The sequence below is a fragment of the Diorhabda carinulata genome, chromosome 1 (genome assembly GCF_026250575.1).
Source record: "Diorhabda carinulata isolate Delta chromosome 1, icDioCari1.1, whole genome shotgun sequence".
NCBI lineage: Eukaryota > Metazoa > Arthropoda > Insecta > Coleoptera > Chrysomelidae > Diorhabda > Diorhabda carinulata.
Genome location: NC_079460.1, coordinates 10,773,308 through 10,797,977, shown reverse-complemented (window position 1 = coordinate 10,797,977; position 24,670 = coordinate 10,773,308). Strand labels below are relative to the sequence as shown.

Sequence of the window (24,670 nt, the reverse complement as noted above, 5' to 3'; positions counted from 1 at the left end):
CTAACTTTTCCGATAGACATCTGACCCATGCTTATCCTGTCATAATAAATTGTGCGAAGCTAGTTGTTACCTTAAATTGTAGATAGAGTAGTTAGCGAAGTACTTTTCTGTTTCTGATGCAAAATTGACTTTTAACAAAAACATCAATAGTTGGAATTGAAGTGCTGTCAATAAAAATATTTTACAAAATATCTAAATTATTATGTTAGTTTCATTTACAATGGATTTGGAAGCCAAGTGTAATAATTTGTATTTACTGTGGAAATTATTTAAATTTAGTTTGAAATTGAATAGTTTATAGAGTATAGAGTACCAACAAAGATATATGTTTGAAATTATATAACTTTATTTTGAAAAAAATTCCTTCACACCTTGGACTGGTAACAGTAGATATTGGTGTGTTTAAAATTTGCACTTAAATTCAAATTAATTTTCATTTCATTATCAACAAATACATCAATGTACACTGTATTTTTAAATAGTTTCTATATTCACCTATATTTTGTTTCTAAATAAAAAAAACAACTATAGTTCAGGCTAGATGACGAAATAAATATTAAATTGATTCAGGCAGTTTTTTCGGAATTATTATTTTGAAGATTGTGGAAACTACATAAAAATATATGTACGCACTTCCTGCATCTATAAAATCTTATTTCACTTTACCGGCGAGCTCAGCTTGATATAACTGACTGATGAGTTGCAATTGGAAATCGGATGTTGTCAGTGTCTGCTGGATAGATCCAAAAAGATCGACATCTTGCCTTTGGGTCGCTCAGCATCAAGTTCTTCTGAGGATATGTGATCAATCCAATATTCAAGGCGAAATAAAGTCAGCATAAGTAATGGTCAGATCCTTATTACTGTAATTATTCTCCAGAACGTTGCTCAATCCTATATCGTACCGTATCTTAAATTATTATATCTTAAATTTTTACCAAAGGAGATAGATCATATGAAGTTAATATGAGATTATTTTATTACAAAAAATTTCTTTAGACTGTCCACGTATTCAATTTAATATTTTAAATATTTTAACAATCCTTTCTAACTGTATCATATCTCCTACATTACGTTTCTCCAACTCCATATTTTCCACTACATTCTAGTCACATGTCCATGCGTCAACACTATTCTAGATTGAGTTGCGACTTTAGAAATTTTTCTGTATATTTGAACTTTATATATGTCATATTCCAGCATCTGGATCGATTTCAATAAATACAAGGGACGCGTCTGAAGTTGCTACAAGAGGAACATTTCCTAGAGTATTATCAAATGAAAAAGTCTTGACACGAACAAATTTTCCTTCAGATTCTCGATCAGTAATAACTAAAAATTGCGACAAGGAACAAAATAGGTAAGATAATTTATCTGATTATCTTGTAAAATAAATGAAATGCCTAGATTTATTGATCGTAATTCTTGATTTACTTTCACTCGCGCTGATTGGTTGGTGACGATTGCGTTTAAGAATTTGAATAAATAACTACAGTACAGGAAAATATACTATATTTCTTATTAGCACTCCGAATGGGAAGTTTTTTAAATAAAATTTGTGAGAATTGTTGGCTCTTGTTGTGTGAGTCTAGATTTCAAAAAAATTGATTGGAGTCACTACAAGCCTTAAATTCGTAACTTTTCTTCTCGTAAACTGTTGAATCGTTTTTCTTCACTTTTTATTGAAGTGGAAATGGAAGTCTATTAGTAATCAACTAACAATGAAGGTTGCATGAAATTGATAATGCAAATACATACCTCTGACGAATTATAACCAATACCCATTACTGTTAAATGGGAAGGACACTGTGGAAGGTCTAATCACCAAACTACCTCTTGGACACTTGTTAGCTGATGTGTTGACCGAGAAATACAGTTTATGCTATGTTTTAATTGTATCTCTTTTCAAGTCTTTTTTCATTTTTGGAAAATAGGTCGATATTTCGATGATTTTTAAAGATATAACAGCGCCACTAAGTTTTCTATTTTAGAAGGAAAATAAAAAATCTGCCTACTCAACGCAACGAATCATCCTGAGCCATAAGGCCTCAATCTCCCTACTCCTTAGAACTCAACCAAGAAGAGGGAAAATTGTGAAAAGAATAAATTATTATTAATTAAGTTCAAAGTTAAGTTTATTAAGTTTGAATATTTCAACAACTTCCCTATTTTCCGTGGGGTTCAAGTAGTATACATGTTGAGTTTACGGAATCGGATCACTTCTTACATCAATTAAAGAATAACCATCCCCTCTAGTTTGGTTCAACTCTTTTTTACTATGCCAATATTTCGAAATTGTTCAATTTCTTTATCAAGGCTACAAAAATTAATACTAATAATAATAATTATTTTTAGAAATTGATGTAAAACTTACTAGAGTTGAGTTCCATGTGAAAAACATCAATTTTGTTTTTGATTTAGTAAGATTTTATGTGTACTTCATTTCTCTTATTTCTGTTGTTTCTGGGAAAAAACATGGGTTGAGTAACTGGCAATTCCTCAACTTCATCATAAAAACATTCATAAAATTTAAAACACTATCGTTCGCGCTGAAAACAACAGTTTGCATTAGTAATGTTGGCAAATATGTTTCTTAAGAACAACAAACAAATATAAAAATTACGTAAGAACAACCAGTCTGATAAGATAAATTAGTTGGACTGGAAAAGAAATAAGAGAAATAAAGTACACATAAAATCTTACAAAATAAATTAAAACCAAAATTGAGTTTTTCACATTTACAATTTTCGATGGAACTCAACTACTAATAGATTTTACCTTAATTAATTAATTATATATATATATATATATATATATATATATTAATTAAATTAATAATATCTAAAAATAACTATAACAATTAAACTGTATTAATTTTGTAGCCTTGATAAAGAAATTAAAAAATTTCGAAATATTGGAACAGTAAAAAAGAGTTTAACTTAAACCAAACCCGACATTGGCAGTTTCCCCGTGAAAATAAGTGTTTTGTTATATATTTTTGAGATGTAACAACTAAGGAAAAAAATTCTTTTTCTAAATTTAATTTTATTTTTTTTTTTCGAGAGATAACTGAGTTGGTAGTAGAAACTATACATAATATGTGTATATTTATTTCAGGAAACCCGATCCGAAAGTGTACTATTCAAATTTGACTCCTGTCAGAAAGGTTAGTGCTCATTATTTTTATATTGTCTTATAGAAACTGCTACTACGAATACTGGGATTATTCATTTCAAAAAAAATTCTTTTTTAGGTGCTCAAGCAAAATATTAATCTACATAAATAGAAAAAAAATTCTCACCAAGTTCGAGCTCACACTACGAATTATAAAATAAAATTTTTAGGTACATGCTTTTCAAATATTATAATTGTAAGTACTTGAAATTGATATTAAGAACTCAAACTTGATGTGATTTTTTTTCTATATGTAGATTAATATTTTGCTTGAGCACCGAAAAAATAAAATTCGAATATGCACATGAATATGTTGCTTTAAATATGGGAGAAATCAAGCCCAAAAAAAGGAACACCGCGACTATATTTCGATCCCATAGAAAATTCAAATTTATGCAAAGCCAGGTCACACTTATTTTAGAAGAAAATTTGTAAACTGAGTTCCAGTTAAATTACATCAACCCTTTGGTGAATACAACCCTTGAAATCCTAGAAAGAGGTCGTTGATAATTATTGTTTAGCTACCTCTTAAAAATACCTTAGTATAAGGATAAGTTTTTATTTCTACTAATATCCGGCAAAAAGATAAGGAAACATTGAGGTTGAAAATTGGGAAAAAATCCAGGGATGGCTAAATTATAGAGCTAGTTACCAAGTTTAGTGAAACTGCTTTCGTTTTTAACAAATAAAGAATTATTCTCTGTTCTTTATCTTGAAATTTTTAAATTCCGCTTGAAACTAGTATTATTGATATTGAATCAATCCGTAATAACCACACTTAATTAGATTTTTAAAAGAATAAGATTATGACAAATCGAAACGATTAGGATTGTCCTCAATTCTACTATTATCAAAAAATACATAGTTTTCTCTAAAACTTAAAATTTACACTTAATTCATGTATTTCACTTTTTAACATAGTTATCTTCAACCAGCCATATCTCAGCACATATTGTATAAATAGAAAAAGAAAAGAAATATTTTTTATTTTTGTCATAGAATGTGTGACGTGTGCTACAGTTTGCTGACCCATGGTTCATATGGTTCAAATATTGCATATAAACTGATGTTCTTACTGAATAACATTCTTAATTTATAGTTGCATTCATTTCTTGTATATAAGACTGAGACATAATCAATATTGCACGCTTAGTTATTTAACGTTTGTCCATCAAAAAGAACCTTTGGGAAACATTCAAGCTCATCAAAAGTGTTAAGAAAAAACAAGAAAGAAGTGAAAATAAAATTTAATTTATTAGAAGAAGTAATTTTAAGTTGAGAAGAAAAAATAGGAGTCTTTGGAAAACTTTAAGTTAATTCAAAGCACTGTAGAAGAAGAAAAACCGAATGAAGTTTTGAAACAAAGAGAAAATGAGAAATTGTAATATATATAACTAAAATTCACTTCAGCATCATCGTTAACCTGTAAGCAATCATAGCTTTCCATATTTTTTTCAAGTATATGACCAATACCCCACATGCATACACTCCTCTAATTTCTCAATAAATACTGAGACCACCGATTCTAAATTTTGACGCACTCAAACTCGTAATTATATTATACCTTCCAAAACCTTAACACTCTTCTGCTAAGCCATTTTTAGGACAGTAACAACACCAGCTTCAAAAATCGTTTTCTATTCCAAGAAGTAAAAGGTAAACTGACAGGAAGAGCTAAAGAATTCATCTCAATCTATGGATGTACACAATGGGAACATACAAAAGAAATACTGATTTAAAATTTCGCTGACCAACGTGTGGAACACTCTCCAACACCAGACTTAGTAAATTTGTGTAGAGCTTTCTTCAGAAACAACCATTAACGACTACTCTAACAAAACTTTGGAAACCCTTGGATTCTACTATAAGAGAAAAACGATCTAATGACCTATCAACGACAATGCACTAAATGATATGAAATATGTCCAGAGAACACCTCCAACCAATACTCAGCAGGCATACAAGCATTAACCACCAACATAACTCACCAAAACCCTTATGTTTTCGTAATGGCAACCGTTAACCTTCAGACCACAATGGCAGCTTCAACATCAACAAATTAGGCCTAGATCGCCAGCACAGGTCAACCAATTAACTTCACAAGACACAAGATCAGAAAGTATTTCATGAACTGTCAAGATTCCCTATTAATAATTTACAATTCAGTAGACCTCGACAACAAAATAGATAGAATAATAGGCCTAGAATATAAGTATAAAAACATACACCGATGAGTATCAGTACTAGAGCTACAACGCAGCACCGAAACCAAGCACCAAAATTTTCGAGACCTCAACAACAAAATTCACCTAGATTTGCTTCCGAAGAATTCAATTCAATTCAACATCGGATAAGCCAATGAATGCTATGGTTATGGCATTAACAGAGTTGAAGATAATACTACTAACAACGATTAGTTTCTAGAAAACCAGTTCTATGTGTCATATGAGGAAGATCAAAATAGATGCGATAAAGAAACCGAAAATTATAAGGAAAACGCCGGAAACAACAACGCGAGGTAATAGAGCAATAGTCCTACCAGTATAGAAGAGAACTACTCCTTCATCTTAAACCCTCTTTTTAATTTATAGACACTGGCGCTACCAAATATTTCCTTCTCGATATCGATTCTAAGTATTTCCTACTAATATCAAACACGAACCATCTTCCAAAAGCATTCCCAAGATTATTGTGCTGGCATACCCATATTCTTCAAATTCCAGAAGAAAGGAAATGTCAAAACTGCAGATTTTTGAATTATTTTTTAGGGATCGAAATATAAGGTTGGTAGGTTTTCAAGATGAATCCCATACTTATATAGAGCGTTTCGTTTATATTTTATCTTTTCTTTTTCTTCTGTTTTAATACCTCATTGAATTTGATAATTCGAATTATTATGAAGGAACATGCTAGATTGTTCTTATTCTATTAAAATTTTCTCATTATATAAAACTTATAATTAACTTCGATTCAACTGCAAAATATCAGATATGTCTTCATACCATGGGGATATGATTATTAGCATTCACTTCAAGTCTACCAGAGTTCATTTATTCTGACTGATTTCTTATAAATTATTAATAAAATAAATAGATAGAGATATTATCATTCAACAATAATAATACCATCTTCCTACTAGAATCTTTAAATATATAATGGTTACTTACTAAATCGAGCCTAAAAAGAAATAAAAGAAGCAAAATATTTAAATTTTTTATAGTTTTGAATTGTAACTAATTTATTTTGAAAAACACTACTATATAAAATTATAGTCTTTATCTATTTTTACATTTTAAATATGTATTGAGTATATATTTTTATGAAAAGGCAACAGTATCTAAGAAACTAAATTAACGTGTTTGTCGCTCCTTTTAAATATAATGGTAGAAGGAGAATTTCTGTTTTTTACTAAATAGAATATTTTTGTATTTGTAACGGCTATGCCTACAAATAAAAAGGGAAGTGCGCTAGTGCGTCACTGATTTATTGCAATGTATGTTTTTTAAATTTGAGTTTAAAACTTTGTGGAAATAATAGTTAACTTTATTTTAATAGGAAAATTGGCCACTCCATGAAAAAGTAAGCGTTTCTGCTGGTGAATTACTTGGTAGAACTCACGAAGAATTAGTATTATTATTAATTCAGTTACGCAGGCAAAGTACACAAACATTACAAGCAATACAAAATTATTATAATGAAATTGATATGATTCAGGTTTGATATTTTTAGTGATTCTTTAATGGCTTGCTTTGTAAATCAAAGTCCATTGACGGCGGTGATTAGTTCTAACTAATTACAGTTTGTTTAAGGTTATTATCTGACGTTAAATTAAATCTAAATGTTTTTATATTAATTAAATAACTTTTTCTCTTTCTCTGTAACTATTATATTAAATAATATAATATTAAATCGTGTCAACATCGTCGACTTTTAATATATTTGGAATAATAAATTTACATAATACGAGCCCCGTCCCATTTCAGTTGGCCAAATTGAAAAAAATTACTAATTGTTGCTTTTTCAGTTATTAAAAACCGGCAAATTGTTTTGTTTTAAGCACGATATATTTTCTATAAATATTTTAGATACTTTTACAGGAGTTACAAGTCTTAACATATGTTATAATTACAAACAAAAAAAAACAAAAACCAAATGTAATCAGAAAAGCTTGAATATTACACATACTTTTAAAAGTTACCATCCCCTTTATTTTTAATAACAGCCGTAATTCTTTGAGGCATGGTGTCTATTAAATTCTGGCAGTATTCGGGAGTAAAATCATCCCAAATTTCTTGTAGTCTTTCTTTCAATTCCATGACGGTTCTAGCTGGATTTACACACAACTGCTTTTTCATTTCATGTCGAAGTGTTTCTATTGGTGATAAATCTGGACTACTTGAAACCCACTCTAAAAGTAGAATATTATTGTCTGAGAACCGTTTTAAGGCCTTTTTTTGACTTATGGCATGCTGCTCCATCTTGCTGAAAAATAAAGGCTTTCCCAGCTGTTAAAGTTACTTCTCTTGTTGGCAACAATTATTCTTTTAAAATATCCAGGTACTTTTCAGTATTGACAATTCCGTTTATAAAATGCTGTTTTCCCACCACTCTTGCAGATGTCGAACTCCTCACCATCACAGATGCCAGAAATTTTACTTTCCGCTTCAAACTATCTGAATGAAAAGCTTCATTTTTTTGTCGAATAACACTACTTCGATCGTCTATTTTTCTTTTGGATTTGAGTCAACTGGCTTTTCCTTGGCCTATGTAAAGAAAATTTCATTTAGAAAAATTTGCACTAAACTAAGGTGTTACAAAATTCACCTTGTATGTCGGAAATCCTAATTTTTTAGCCTCTCTGTGACATGTGGATCTTGAAATCCGCCTACCCACTGCATTACTCCAAAGTACACTTAGTTGACCATAGTTTTTGACGTCTATTTTGTTGAATTATTCTTCTTAACGCTCGTTTATCTTTGTCTGACAATTTCGATTTTCTTACGTACCGGCGTTTAGGGACAATCGAACTATTTGCTTTGCTTTATACAAGCGAACTATATTTCGAACACTGTATTTTGACATGTTTACAACTTTCGCGATTTCTGAGTTCTTTTTCCCATTTTTGAATAAGTTTATTATGATTAAACGTATTTTTTCAAAAATCTGTCAGAAAAAACATACTGTGAAAATATAACTTACACAGCCTACTTTATTATTTGCGTTTTTTAGACCTAATAAAACTTTGAACACAATTTTGGAAACAATGAACCCTTGCATATGCCTAAAAAATTATTATCAACAAGACCTATCTATTTCCATCATATTAAATATCATTTAAAGTATTTGACAATATTCATCCAAAACCTATCTTAGACGTAAAACTAAAAGTTTAAAACATTTTACTAACAGCTACTTTTTGGCATTTAGTTTAATAATTTCGAATTTTTCTAAGTGGACCAACTGAAAAGGGACGAAGCTCGTACATTATGATAACCATATATTCAGACTTTGATTTACAACAATGTACTAACTTGATTGAATCAGTCTTACAGTCATGGGGAATTTTTAACTATAAGTCATATTACCTAATAGTAGCTGATTATTTTAATATTAACTTAGTAATTATCGGTGGTTGGTACCTAGTTGCGCATGCACAATTACACCTCAGGTTGAATGCTACAGATGTCTCAGTAAGATGGAAGTAACGAAATTTTGAGAAATATGCAAATCAAAGCAGTGATATATTTATTGTATTTAATCTGAGGTTACATATATTCAACAATAAAGACGCCTAAGGTAATAGTCTAAAATAATTACATATATGTATAGTTGTTACAGTTTTAACAAGGAAAATTATTTCAATTTATCACAGCAGTTCATATAATAATATGTATTGGAATTGTAAGCATTAAATAACATTGTTTGAAAACACTTAAGGCGGAATAATAAACCATTTTATTCCCATATTAAAAATCACAAAATATTTGACAAATTTTGTAACAATTATCACGAATCCTTTCAAATACTTACAACTATGTCATATGGATGTAAAAATGTTTCAAGATTCCTTCATATCATAATATTTTGCTTAAATTTTTCGTACTTCTAAACTAACAATGAAAAAAGATCAATCACTATGGAATGCATGGAAATTATGTTTCAGTTTTCAATAGCTCTTAGAATAAAAATTATTCCTATACAACGAAAAAACATATTTTGTAGCGAATGGCAGTAATCTAATCTACGGTCAAAATCATTTGTTAAAACCTAATGCAACGAAATGTGATGATATGGATGCAAAGTTCAATCAAATTTTATTGAAGTATTACTGTACCGTAAACCGGGGTTACTTTGATACAGGGTTCGCATAAAGTTTATTTCTGGAACAGAAGTGACTCGTTGTTGACGAATGGAAGGGGGGCACATATTATACATTGTTTATTTTAGATAATAGTCACCAAACAATATTAACATCCCCAATGGCTCGCAATTGCAAGGAGGGGTTGTAACTACTGACTAGTTTCGACGTCATTACTTCTCAACAGAGCAGTTTAACAACCCTCGTTCGGACTTCAGACACGAACTTTGTTTGCAAGCTGCAGTCTTCTAAACTGGAATGACAGATTTCATTCGAATACGGTGGAATGGAATGCTCCAGTGGTGGTGATCGAACTTTTCCAATCATGCAACAGATTCCTGGTCTTTCTCTACCGATTTTTTGCGCGTTGCAAAATTGACACAAGTTATCCATTTTTTATATTTTTGTTGGATAAAAGTGGAATATCTCATTTGTTAAGTTGTTTTATACATTCTCTATATTTTATTTTCGAATTGCGTTTGTATTATTCGCTGCCCTTTACTAGTAAGAAACTGAAGTTTAAGCACTAGAACATTCAAGAGTGTTTTAGAATGATTTAAGATGTACCGGAATTCATTGTTTACTCAACAGATAACCATCTATAAAAGTTAATTCCAAGCACCCATCACTCTTTAATTTGAAACTGTGAGTTTTGGAACTAGAACACTTGAACTTATTTAGTTTCACTACGGTAAAATCAAGTTTCTCCTTATTTATTCCGAACTATACGCAATTTATACTTTCAATATATTATTTATTCAATAATTTGTAAAACAAATAATCGACAGACGTAAACAGAATTAATCATAAGTTTTAACTTCACAGATACTTTTAACAGGCGACAATTTTGAAGACCCATGTGGTTGCAATAATAATATATAGAAATATTATAATTTATCACTTTTTACCGCATGCCTACTTTATTACATTTGCTGTTTTTATTTATGGAATAATTTGTCTGTTAAATAGAATACTGAATAGAATTTTATCGTATGCAGGCGCAGTTGTATGCAGTGAATCAGGCAAGAAGGATGGAAAATTTACAGAAGTTGGAACAGATTAAACAACATTTGCTGGAACTTGAAAACCAGGTATTTTCTGTCTTTAGTAAATAACAAAAACAGATGTTCAGTAAAGTGTTTGATTTTATATTTCTCCCAAATTCATTTACATTATTTCGCAGATCACTTATTAGGTACATTTTGAATATAATTTCAGTATGAAAAAGGGAAACCTTTAGTTAATCTGGTAGACAACATGGTAAAATTGGGATCTTTGTACAGATCTCCGCAGGATAAAACTACTGTAACACCATATATTAGAGACCAATTAGAGTTTAATCAACAAATTCAAGAAAGAAGACTTCTTGCAGAAGAAAAACGGGAATGGAGTAGACTCAATACAAATCATTATCAATTCCAAGAAAAGGTACAGCAACTATATATACTAGATAGGTAAGATAAATTTCTTTCAACAATTGCATTTCCAATCTTAGATCGATTTTAAGATTGATACATGAAGAGTCTGGTGCGCTTCAAAATCTTCAAAAAGATAAAGAAGATATAGAGCGTGCCTTGGTAGACTTGAGACATCGTCTTAGTAAGGGTTTTAAAGATCCGGGTGAAATTGAAATAGCCCATAAACAACAAATTATGCTTGAAAATGAATTGAGTAGAGTACATTATATGTTGGCACAAAATTCTAAAAAACTGGAAGAAACAGTATCAGGAAATGCTAGATTGGAACAAGAGCTTTTGGTTTTAAAACAAAAATTACAAAGTTCAAGACAACAGAGCTCACCACAGTACTCACATACCGGTAAGTTATTTATTAGTTGTTACATATATATGTATATATATAGTATTGTATATATATATATATATATATATATATATATATATATATATATATATATATAATTTTCATAATTGAAAGTTCTTTTTCAATATGTCATGATTTGTTAATAGTTTTATGGTTTTTTAATCTAAATTTTACATATTGAGCGGTCTGTCCTATGTAAACAGCATTACAATTATTAAAAGGGTGTTTCAAAAAAGGTGACTCCGTCTCTAGGCCAAATAAAAAACTGAAAAATATTTGGGGTTTGCTAAGTAAAAAATTTTCGTTACGCCATTCGTATTTAAGATAAAGGGCCTTGAAGACATGATTTTGCCACAACTACTGGCAACATTGTATTAAAATTTTATACGAATATGTTTTGGAAGCTGATACGTCCAATAAATATGTTTTTAAGTCTGACTCTCATAGAAGGCGCTAGTTCGTACGGCGGTTCGTACCAAGGAGTATGAACATAACTTTTTCAATATTAGATTTATTAAGCAAAATATCAAGTGAACTGGATGTACTGAGGTACTCTTGATAAAACTCGATACTGTTTACCGTTTTCGGAATATTTTCATTTGAAAATTATGAAGTAATAACCGATGTTGGTATGAAATAATGATAAATGTATTTGTATTTACCACCGCCGCACATTCTGGGGAAGAATAATTTAATATCATAGCAAGTAGTTGTTTTTCTTATTTTGTTTTAATAATAATAATTTTTTCCTCAACGCTCTCTTGTCTTGAATACAGATGAAGTTACAAACATTTTTTACTAAATACATTTTTCGAAAAACCCTGTATAACATTACCTTCTTCTTTTATGGTTTGGTGTTTTTTTATTTAGTGCAACATTTTCATCATGTATTATGTCCGTGATTTATTATAAAATATATAAGAAAAGGTGTTTAGGATCTGTCTTGTTTGTTAATTGATTATAATATTCTTAGTATGGTTAAAACAGATTTTATATTTGATATGTGATCTATTGTTTGATACAGGGTGTTTCAATATTCGACTGACAACACAGGGAGATATTGATAAATGATTCATTTTGATATAGGAATACGAACCCTAACGGGGCCTAGTTGCTGAGATATAGGGTATACAAAATTTCAAATCAAAATCAAAAATGCCGTTCATTTTAGTTCCATAAAAGGTTATTAGTTTTTCAGCTAAAAATAATCAGGCAATTTAAAACAAATTTAAAAAAGAATTCTCCAGTGGCATTAAAATAGGGGGATAAAAGTGACAACTAACCCTGACAGCGCGCCACTGGTTGAATTTTTGATTTTGATTTAAAATTTTGAACACCTTATATCTCAGCAACTGGGCCCCGTAAGGATTCGTATTCCTATCTCAAAATGAATCATTTATTGAGATCTCTCTGTGGTAGAGCGTTGCCGGTCGAATATAGAAACACCCTGTATAATTATTAAAGCTTTCCATGTTAGATTATATTTTGATAAATACCGAAATTAGGTCGAAACAAAGATTTTTAAAAGTCATTAATAATTGAAAAAAAAGTATATATGTACAATACATTTAATTTAATTTTTAATTAGGTGATAGCTTCAAGTGCACCCTTGGTAGCAACGTTACAGCAGAATCCGATCTTCAAAAAGTGGAAAGAAAGATTGGTGAATTACAAAAGCAAAGACAAAAGCTTAGTTTACAAGTGAGACAATTAACAGATAAATCACCCAACATGTCGTACCAAAAATCTGATTTTAACGATGTTCAAAATGATATTAACAAAAAGAGAATACATTCTTTATGGAGAGAAACTGATTTAGACACCATGTCAATTATTGATCACGGCGAATACGAGTGTAATCCTGGTTTAAAATCAATCCATCTTCACAATAATGCAGAAAGTAAAGTAGAAGATTACGATTTCTATAATAATGCTGACGACTCCAATACGTCCATGAGTGTTAATTTAATTACTCCCCAGGAAAAGCAAGAGATAAAAACTGTGAGAATAGTTAAAAGAGAATCAGAAAAGCGTCAAAGAGATAAGGAAAAATTAATTCCAAGCAAATGGGACGTAACACTGGAAGAAGATGATTCTTCAGGAAATTACAATACGATATCTAAACCTCTACCTTCTTCAGCTGAAAAAGGATGTAATGCTGATAAATCAAATTCAATTCCGACCATCTGTGACTATCCTGAACAGGCTCTGTCTCCGGATATATCACCGGTATTCAAAAGTGAAGCGGCGCGCCAAATCATCACTGAAATGACTAATCAAAATATTCCCAAACTACTAAATAGAAGAACTGTCCCCAAAGAAAAACGAAGACATTATACAGCCCCCCATAACCATATGTTAATGAAAAGCTTGAATCGGATACCAAATGATACTGATACTTTTGATAAAATGAATGCATCAAGTAGAAGAGCCAGAGATGATTTAGATATGGAAATAGCACTTAGACAGAGAATAGATGCCCCCGATGTCGTCAGATCTACTTTAATTAATACCGAGTTAAAATATAATGAAAGAACAATAGATGACCTTCTAGGTATTCCTAATAAAATTAACATTCCTGAGAGGTATATTCCCGAACAGCTTCCACAGTTCTCAGCAGAAGAACAGGAGTATCGTACAAAGAAAGCTGAAAGTATTAAGAAAATGTTATCAGAAACAACTCTTATAAGTACCAATTCTACGAATTTAAGTGGAGGTAAGCTCTTTTAGTCATATATATATATATATATATATATATATATATATATATATATATATATATATATTCCTATTTCTAGAAAATCATGAAATTCAAAAGACTTCCAATGGAGAAAGCATAACAACTAGTAAGATATTAGACGAGAAAAAGCAGAGGGAACATCTACTGCAACTTAATCAAATTCTAGCTAAACAAGTTATGGAGATGAGTAAAATTGTTGCAGGTATAGTTGTAGTTGTTGTAGTAGTTGTATGAATAGCTTTAATGTTTAGTAATTGTGTTTAGTTTGATGTATATACAGAGTGTTTCTGCCTGTATAAAATTATGTTAGACCTTTCATAAAATAAAACTTGCTCAGATGACCTTTGTCGGAGATATCACTCCTACATGGTGGTGAGTACAATTGAGTTTTATTCATGTTTTTTCTCAAATTCATGTAAATATGGAAACTTTTGTAAATCTCGTATGATCGCATTATGGAATCAACTCTTGCTTTTACTATCAATTTTGTTTTCAAAATTTTCAAAATTAAATTTTATAGAAAAAAATAACAACTAAAATGCTCATTGTTTGATAAACATTAGTTGCTTATATAAAATCTATTTTAATGCACTAGTGCTAAAAAAAATATTTTACGCATTATATATATATATATATATATATATATATATATATATATATATATATATATATTAATATATTGATATATTAATGCATCTAAATGTTCTTGATTTTAGGTACTTACTTTTAAAAGTAAGATAAATTTTGACGTTTCAACTTTTCTTTAAATCTTTATCAAAATATGATATTGACACTGACAATTTGCTTATTTATATTGATCTATAGATCACCTTCATCAAGAATATCAAAATAAGAAAAATTAATTTTTCCTTGTAGCTTTAAAAGATTTTACAAAACAGAGCTATAAATTTTACTTAAATTATTTAAATCTTTTTTATCATTTATTGCTTTTTCGTTCTTATGAATGTGAACCATTTCTAAAAATTCCCTTTTTCGTGTATTAGATTCCGTTTCAAAAATTTTTGAATCTTTATAATTGAATTTGTTTTTTTGATATTCCATGTTTCGTTAATACAGTTCTATTTTTTTTAACGTATTGATGACCTCTTTTTCTATTTTCTAAATACTGAGATGTTTGCCCAATGTAGAAAGCGTCACAAATATATATTACTTCTTTTGTTTTTTGGTGTTTTAGATTTTAATTTAGTGAAATATTTGGATAATGTATTATGTCCTCTATGTTATTTATCATTTTTTCCGGATAATTATTTTCTTTCAATGCAGTTTTTTCTTTTTGAATAGCTAAGCATTTAAATTAAGGATCTGATAGTTGGATAGATCTATCAGCCAAACTTATTATCACTGATCTTTTTTGTAACATAGGATGACACGAATTGAAGTTTAAATATCTTGAGGACCAAGTTAGTTTCGTATACCAATCTGTTCTTATGTTATTGTTAATTTTATATAATGTGACATCAAGAAAATTTATTCTATTATTTTGTTCAACCTCGATTGTGAATTGAAGTTTTTCATGATAAGAATTGAAGTTTCTATTTATGTTTTCAAGTTGATTCTTTGGTGCAGCAGTAATGCAATCATCTAGGTTAGTAAGTTTGCTTAGGACAGTTTCCTCAAGATGTCCCATTACCAATTGTGCTATAACACTTGAAATGGAAGCTCCCATAGCACAACCATTAATTTGTTTGTATATTTCATTTTCATATTTGAAATATGTTGTTGTAAGTATGAGTTCTATAGCATTTATAAATTCAGTTTGAGGTATTTCTGTATATTCTTTAAATTTGTCCCATTTTTTCATTAATATATTTTTCACAATGGTAATAGGAATATTCGTATATAAAGTAACCACATCTAACGAAATAAATACATATTCATTAAGAATTTTGATACTTTTAATTTTTTCTTCGAAATCCCATGTGTTTTTGATATAGTATTTGTTTTGATATAAAATTTTTTTCATAATATTTTTCAAATAATTAAATAATGGGGGGAGAGGAGTTTAAATACTTGAAACGAAGAACGAAGAAGCTATAAACGATAAAAAAGATCTAAATAATTTAAGTAAAATTTATAGCACTATTTTATAAATTCTAATAAATTTAATATATTTGAGATGTGGAAACCAAGGAAAAGTTAATTTTCCTTATTAGAACAAAGTTCTAAGTTGATTTTATCCTTATTTTGATATTCATGATGAAGGTGATCAATATAAATAAGCAAATTGTCAGTGACAATATCATATTTTGATAAAGACTTAGAGAAAAGTCGAAACGTCAAAATTTATCTTTCTTTTAAAAACTATTAGAAAAAAACTAATTTTGTAACAGAAGAATTTTATGTGTTAAACGGACATAGTGTAAAGTGTAAAGGAGATTCCCATCTCCTCCGTGTTCTAGACTCTAGTAGTTTCGTAACATTGAGATAGACAAAAACATTTCTAAACATTGTTGATATTGAACTAACCAATATCTATTCATCAATTAACTACAGCTGATATGATTCTTATATTTACAAAAATCAACGTCTTCTTTGTTAATAACTCTTCTAATATGCTATGAAAGTCTACAGAAGCAGTGAATTAATATGTATTAACAAACAATCCCCAAATCCTTTATTGATATTTTTATTTTCATAGGTATCGGCAACTCCGAAGAAAAATCGTAACTAGATTATTTAGAATTTGCTGCTTGTTAAAGGTTTGTTTTTATTTTTTTTTTTTTTTTTATTTTGCAGTAGTTTAAATCGAATTTCAGGTTTTAAAATCAAATTTTAGTTATATTAAAACTATATTGATTATAAAAATGTAACAGTTGAAATATGAACAAGATATTCGGAAACGATTTGTTTAACTATACTTTGTGCGAAATGAAGATAATGGAGCGAAACCAATTCAATCATACTTTTTGATTCTTACCAAATATTGTGAGAATACGAACGGCCTGATAAAAATATTTGGCAAGTGATAATTAGAACTGTAGTGAATTAAAATATAATTGAACATTTGTATTTAAAAGTCTAAACATTATGTTTGAGTTAATAAAGCACAATTTCTTCGGATCCCACTTTGATTCCTTGATTTATTGTTATACCTGCTATCGTTTAATTCTACCAAACTTCTTTCTACTCATCTATGAATGAGATTTAGAAGTATAACAATATCATTTCTATAAACGTCTATGGATTTTATACTTACGAAATTTTATCGTTTTTAGAAAGAGCAACATCTAAAGTATCCAACGAAGAATCTCAGATAAGTGTCGAAGAGGAGGATTTGTCACCTTTAACGCAATTACCTCTCTATCAACAGCGTGATAATTTTTACAGTTAGTTTCCATTTCTATGTAAGGAAACACTTATCGAAGTACATTAAATTATTTTGTGGTATATTAAATTTATATAGCTTAAGTATTTAAAGAATATGGAGAGGACATCGTGTACGTGTACTATAAAAGAGAATTATCTCTAATTTTAACACATGTATGTTTGGTTATATTGCACTGTTGATAAATGAGTCAGAGACCTGTAGGTCATGTATGTCCGCTATTATGATCCGTTTTGTGCTTTTAGCGATAATTTTCTATTATTTATATTATAGACTAAGTTGGAATGATCTTTTCTTTGTGACAGTGGTAGAATAGTTCAAAAATAGAATTTTGTGCCTGACAATAAAGATTTTGTTTTAATGGTATTTTTTTGTTTCATTATTGTCATTATATACTGCACAGTAATAAAACATAACATGTATGTCTCGATTTGTCAAAACTTTATATTTATAATAAAAAGGATCAAGCTAGATATTACATAGAACTAATGATTGATGTATTTTTTGTAGAAAAAGTTACGCGAAAAGTGGTATAATTTTCAAGGCCTTGATAATGCAAAAGCAAGATTTGTAGGATTTATTATAGATTCTCAGATTGAAGAAAATAAAGGGGAAAAGGAGAGGAAATTTATGAGAACCTAATGTATGAAGATGATAGTCATTTTTGACAGACTATGGGAAACATTAAGGGAGCGTTTAAAAATTGGCCAAAAAAATAGCAGGCATCAGAAAATTAAACTTTGAGGCCAAACAAGAATGGAATGCCAAAACGACTGATAAAATATTCGGACAATAATAATACATGCTCCAAAAACAGAGCTTTTGATAGAGACACAGATTAAGGGACTATAATCAAACGGTAAAAACGTGGAAAGCTCCAAATGCGAAAAGTTTGACTAAATTTAAACATAGAAAACCAATTCCGGAAACCTTAATTGAAAGATTTTTCCATGATGTAAAGACTACAATGTGTGCTATAGCGCACCAGTTGGGAAGCAGCCAATGAGAATTCGCTCCCAAAACGACGCGCCAATTTGGGAGCGAACTCTCATTAGCTCTTGAGAGATGCGCAGAACGAGTCGAAAATAAGCCCTCGGGAAGAACACACCTTGTAGTCTTTACATCATGGATTTTTCAAAAGACAATGGAAGAAAAACACAAAGATATAACCGAAAATGTATTTAGTTAAGAATGAAAAGGAATTAATAACCTGAAGCGCAGCAGTGCTGCAAGTCGATAGAGTAGAAAAACGGATGAATAGCATCAGTACTAAACAGATACAGGACATGTCGAAAGTGTATGACACTTATATGCGTCTAACGACAATAGTTCGAATGCTAACAAAATACACTTATATGAAAATGAGGAATTACCAACAAGTATTGAGAGACATATTATTATGTTTTATATTCTCAAGGTATAATTTTCTGTCACTTTTGTCAGAGGTTATTCGATTGGTAAATGACCCCCTAGATTGTTCTATCTTTGATTTTAGTAAAGGTGGACTAAATTGGTAGATTTTATTTGTAAGCTACTTTTATATTGTTTCAAGATTTCGGAAAAATTTGGTAAAAGTGTATAAATACGTAAGATAGTATTATCAGAATTAGTATTAGACGATAAAACTGGCATAAAGACAAAGCGACTATCATTGTATTATATAGAATTCGTTTCGAAAAATATGAAGAATATGAGTTTGCATATAAACTCTTTTAAAGTATTTTTACGTTCTTTTCACTAAATATTGGATTCAAAATTACAAGAACAACAAGTTGCGCAGGAAAGGGGAAGAATGGGAAATCAATACAGCAGATGAATGAAGTAAAAAAGAATCGGAAAGAGTGGAAATACTGGATGAAACGAGCACGAGAACTAAAATCCCAATACTCTGGCGCTCGAAAAGGCATAAAGAGCTCTAAGGGAGAATAAAAAAAAAATTAAGTACTCTATTTTTCATCTGTTTTTATTCAATTAATCTTAATTTTACGTAGGTGATATGAATTATCATTAATATATCTTCCAGAACTTATCATTTTCCTATACTAATATATAAATATAAATTTTATTGTCTTAATTTCTGATGAATTTGGTGTCAAGGAAAGGTAACGATTGTTTAGCATTCTCTCTTTCTATAGTTAATTGTGCATGATGATCGAAACGATCAAAGTAAAATAGCAAATTCTCAATTGCATTTTATGGAAGGTATAAAATTATATTTTATTCATACTTTTCAATGAAGGATAGTTTGAAGGGTAAAACAGATATTATAAAGTCTAAAATATTATCCATTACATAATCTGCTAGTAAAAGAGCCCATTGATGTTCCAGGGATTTGTTGGTAATTTTTGTATATATGTATTATTAAAAATGAATGTTATTAATTCTAATGTATTATACTCAGTTTTCTGTTTTTAATAGTATTATAAGTGAGAAACAACCGTCAAAAAACGAATTTTTTCAGTCATATACAAGTTTGCCAAAAAACATTTTCTCACGGACCACTTGCATTTTTTGAAAAATGTTGATATCTTAAAAATTCGAGCACAGTTATGGAATATAAATAGGCTGCCTCATTCCGTGCGTGGTACTGCTTCTCTGGATGTCTTCAAGAGAAGATGGCAATATGTACGTGTATATATACAAATTATTATGTGTTTTTCAAGTGTACAATAAAGAATAAATATTTTAAAGTACAGTACTTACGTACATTAATAAAATACCTACTTTTTACTTGTATCTATTATTATAAGTTCTTGACACTTGATCACGAATATGTGAATCCCTCCTGGCGCGCCAAAGCTGGATCCGCCCTTCATGACATATCGTATAATATAATAAGGTATGAATTTATATGCGTTATCATTCTGACTTCCTTAGTCGGAACTGTTAAAATAATGAATGGATTGGATAGTTTTTATATTTATTAATTGCTATATAATAAAATGTTCAAAGACACTATCATTTGTCTAAAAAGTGCTCTGGCCATCACTTCTAACGTCTGACGTTGTTTTTTTGCTTGCTTCGTTCATCTTGTTCACCCTCCCAGCTGTCACGTATTTTTTGTTTGTTTTTCTCGCGCACAGGACAGAGAACATAGACAATGATGAATAGAGTTGCTTCAATAAGTATCTGAGAATCAACAGGAACAGCTTCCACTTAAAGAAACTGTACATATAGAATTATTACATATATGCTTAACCTTTATTCCCGAAGTTATCTAACCCTTGTTGCTTTGTTTTTTAACACGTTAATTTAGCTTGTTGGATACACAAGAAAATTAAGGCTATAGCAGAAATGTACTAAATCATGGTAAGTGAAGTAAATAGTGAAGCTTTGTAATTGTAAATACAAAACGAAAAACACATCTGGTTTAATATTGTCAAGGTTGAGGTTACAAACTAAGTGAAGTAGAAGAGTAAAAATGTTAGGTTATGCGAGGATTATTCCAGTTATTCATTGTTATCATAAGTTCATATTCCATGGTATAATTTAAGTTACTATATGTGAAATTGTCAATAGAACATGGTAAATACACTTGATACAAAAAACGGAAATCAAGAACTTGAGAACCTTAAACAATACTTTGAGAAAGTTATTGATTCGAGAAGAATATTTGAAAAGATTCAAAGTTTGGACGACTTGATACGTATATTATATAAACGAGATTGCGATTTACAAGAACTCTCCAATCAGTTAAAAATAATAAATGATAATAAAACCGTATGTAACGAGTCAGTATCGCTAAATATTTCACCCCAACAGAGAATTGTTCCACAACTAGTTTTACAATCATGTAGGATTAATCCACAACCAGTTTTATTGGAACAAAGAATTGATGCTAGAAAAATTTTACCAAATGTACCACAAGATCCAATAGAAAGAATTGACCAATTGATAGCTGATGAGATTGGTCAAAAATGGATGGATTTAGCAAGAAATCTCAAAATCCCAGAAGGTAAAATTGATGAATTCAGTAACTTTAGATTATCTGAAACAATAAGGGAAATACTTAAATATCACAGGAACTCTGAAATTATGTGGAAAACAAGCCTTTGTACTGCTCTATGTAATGCAAGACGTAAAGATTTATGTATTGAAGTCCAGAAAATATTGGAATTGTACTAAATGATATTTTGTACTTAAATACATTATACATCTTCAAGTTATTTTCTTTCATAAACTACTGTTCAGATATGAGGGTTTGCATCCTAGCCACATTTTATTCATTAATAGAATACAAGCTGTTTTTAAATGGTGGTGTACATGAAAAGTCTTGTATTGGTTTTTATCATAAACTACCATGAAAGGCATTGTTTCTGAAAACTAATAACTTGAGATTAATTATTTAATTATTAATTAATTAATTATAATATTTGATTCTTTGTATAGGAGCATTTTCCTCGGCTGTTTTATTGAGGTGGTCAAACATTCTCGAAAAAAAAAACAAAGTTTAAAAGTTGTATAAGGTGCATGTTAGGTGAATAATGAACATTTATCGATTAGGTTCTTCATGGCGTTTGTAGAATAACTATTATTGATCATAAAGTGTTATTAAAAATCATTCTGTCACCCTGTTGAATGTAAGCAAATTTAATGATTCATATAATTCTCCCAAAAAAGAAAATTCGAATTTTCGTGATGTTAATGTCTTCCATCAGCATCAATGACAAATTTCCTCAAAATACTCTCATCATGGGAACTATTACAACGGTATTTCTTAGAACAAGGCCCCTAAAATTGTCTTACAGCACTTTTGTTAGAAAAACATACTACAGCAGCGTATAATCTGCATAATATAATGATTAAATTCAGGAACACCCTTTTAAAAAAATAACCGACCAACATTTTGGCATAAAAATACACATGGCCTTGAAGAAAGGCTATCTTTCAGAATATCATTCTAAACAATTTGTGACGAATGCTCTAAATGTTTACCAAGGAGCTCTGGTTTACATCGCTTTTAAAATAAACATTTTAAGACTTTCACCTGTTTAAATTTAGAATCCGGAATATTGCTCACCCTGTATCAATTAATTTGTGGTTTCTTCAATGCCTTAGTAAAAAGGATATTTAATGTTATGAGCGTGACCTCTGTGTTTTTCAACATAAACAGTACTTGCATCGAATTTAAAAATTATATAAAGTAATAGGGAGTTGTTCAAAGCAGCGGCATCTAATGTGAATTATATTAAAAAGTGAATAAAAAAACGTCTACTGACTTAGTACTTAATGCTCATAAAAAATTTTAGACTCCATAAGAAATAGTAAATACGTCACTGGAAAGATGTATTGAATATTGTTAGATTTGACGCCCCAAATTTGAAAATAGCTCATGAGCTGTCATCAACTCCTCTCCACCCAATTGGTTATCAGATGACGAGTATCGATTGTAATAATCGGATTAATGGTACTGGATTCATTCCAAAATTTAATTTGATCATCTGACCAAAACCACACTCGAAATGGATTTGCACTGACTTCCCTTATGATAGAAAACATCAAAAATAAGAGAGAATCAACCAGATGAGTATGCCCATGTATACCCCAAGGCTTTGTTTGATTGCTTCATCTCTGGCCCCTCTTAAAACAGCTAATGACGGAAGGTAAGAATCAGTATTAGTCATAAGTTTGGGTACAAGTTCCAGTAGCCGGTACTCGTATGCAGAAATATAACGCAACTTTTCCTTCCCAGTATCTCTTTGGTCATGCGCGTAAAATCGCTTTTATGGTGTATAATCTTACGAGTGTCGTAGGTATTTATTTCAAAAGTTATACCAATAACTTCACGGCTTGGTTTTTTTTTCTGCATACACCGTACAAATACGTTTTGCATTTTGGCTCCTTACAATACCCATAAAAGTCGATGTACTTTGAGTTATTAAAAGAAGAGTAAACTTTACTCATACGAAAACGCGTTGAGCACTCCAATTCTTTGGCTTCATAAAATTTTCTTAGGTGTCCACTTATATTTGGGAAGTCTTCCAACTACAGGCTTAATCGTTGCCCATTCTTCTTCATCAAGATGTATAAGAAAATCAAGTGGCTCTAAATTGAGATTTTTTTGTTTGTGTCATATTTGGCTCAAAGAACTCGTCAACTAGATTGTTTTCATTCTATATCTCCGATTCCGAGTCAGATATTTCAGAACAAAAACCATCGTCTTCGATTCTGAGTACAGCAAAAAAAAGTCATCAACTTTTCCACATCATCGTTATTACTCTTTTGTTGGTTCACCACACTTTTATCATACTTGTTTTTTTGCTAGAAGAAACACCGTCTTCGTTTTCAGTTTCAAATACCTGTCGATCAATGTCTTACGTTTGGGAGTAACACCTGGAGTACGAAACTGATTAGTGCATTTATCAAGGCGCGTTTCATCATGTTCTTGTTTGTTTTTCAAAGACTCGCTAAGACAATAAGCAGGTTGTATCCCTTCGCTCTCATCATCTTTTTTGTCTTTTTACAAGCTGAGTTGCAGTCTTCATTTTGACTTTCACATTTTTCTTAGTCATTTCCTGTTAGTGTCATTGTTTCAACTGAGTACATCAAGTACCGAGTACTGGTCCAATAATCTTTTAATATATATTGTTTATTAAAGTTATCGGCCCATATTTGTTTATATAAGTGGTCTTCTTCTGTCAGCCTGTCTTCTTTATCTTTTATTCCTTTAAAATTTCCTTTGTATTTTTCATTAGATTCATTTATTTTGTATAATTTCTTTGTATTTTTATTTGAACTTTCCTTTTCTATTTCTCTAACAATATTATCCATCCCGTCACGTTTACTTTTTCTTGTCAGATTATTACTCTACTTTCTAATCATTTCGTATTGTTTTCTGTCTTCAGCTCTGTTTGATAGTTTCTCTTTCTTCTTCATTTTCTTTTAGTAAATTCTCTATGTGTGCCACATATTGTTTCCGCTCGTTGTCATTATGAATTTTGTCCATATTCAATTTTTTGCTAGTTATTTATTCTTTTTATTTTCTCCATAACCAAAGTGATCGGAAATCTGCAAATGCTTCTCTGTACGATCAGATATCTTTTACTGATGTGTGTTTTCTTTCAATTACCACCACGCGATTTATTTGTGACCATGTTCTCAGTTGAAGTTGACTTTGCATTTCATTACCTGAGTATCGGAAGCTAAAATTTTTACTTTATATAATTCCTTGTCCTGTCCTTCTGGTTTCCTGTACTGTCGCGATATATGTTCCATACATTAATTCCAAGCA

The 24,670-nt window shown here is 30.1% G+C and overlaps 2 protein-coding genes across 10 annotated transcripts in view; both read left to right on the top strand.

Moving 5' to 3' along the window:
* The window catches only part of LOC130893998 (uncharacterized), a 43,341-nt gene extending 25,536 nt beyond the window's left edge, over window positions 1–17,805 (top strand). For 5 of the 9 annotated variants that reach the window (XM_057800502.1, XM_057800511.1, XM_057800481.1 and 2 more), the window contains 9 exons: window positions 1,201–1,360; window positions 3,118–3,166; window positions 6,730–6,888; window positions 10,531–10,623; window positions 10,751–10,986; window positions 11,028–11,350; window positions 12,942–14,069; window positions 14,152–14,295; window positions 17,330–17,805. In XM_057800502.1, the coding sequence (XP_057656485.1) occupies window positions 1,201–1,360; window positions 3,118–3,166; window positions 6,730–6,888; window positions 10,531–10,623; window positions 10,751–10,986; window positions 11,028–11,350; window positions 12,942–14,069; window positions 14,152–14,295; window positions 17,330–17,445 (2,408 nt within the window). In that variant the 3' untranslated portion in view covers window positions 17,446–17,805. Of the gene's footprint in view, window positions 1–1,200; window positions 1,361–3,117; window positions 3,167–6,729; window positions 6,889–10,530; window positions 10,624–10,750; window positions 10,987–11,027; window positions 11,351–12,941; window positions 14,070–14,151; window positions 14,296–16,752; window positions 16,814–17,329 lie in introns of all 9 variants that reach the window. The other 4 variants (XM_057800529.1, XM_057800519.1, XM_057800491.1 and 1 more) reach the window with 4 other exon arrangements.
* Window positions 17,806–20,808: 3,003 nt separating this feature from the next.
* Window positions 20,809–21,601, top strand: LOC130893978 (uncharacterized). Its single transcript, XM_057800451.1, has one exon. It carries the CDS (start codon window positions 20,962–20,964, stop codon window positions 21,562–21,564), a length of 603 nt encoding a protein of 200 aa, XP_057656434.1. The 5' UTR covers window positions 20,809–20,961; the 3' UTR covers window positions 21,565–21,601.
* The last annotated feature ends 3,069 nt before the right edge of the window (window positions 21,602–24,670 follow it).

Bases quoted from the DNA above. Each gene is read 5' to 3' on its own strand.
- LOC130893978 (XM_057800451.1), top strand. From the start codon at position 20,962: ATGGTAAATACACTTGATACAAAAAACGGAAATCAAGAACTTGAGAAC.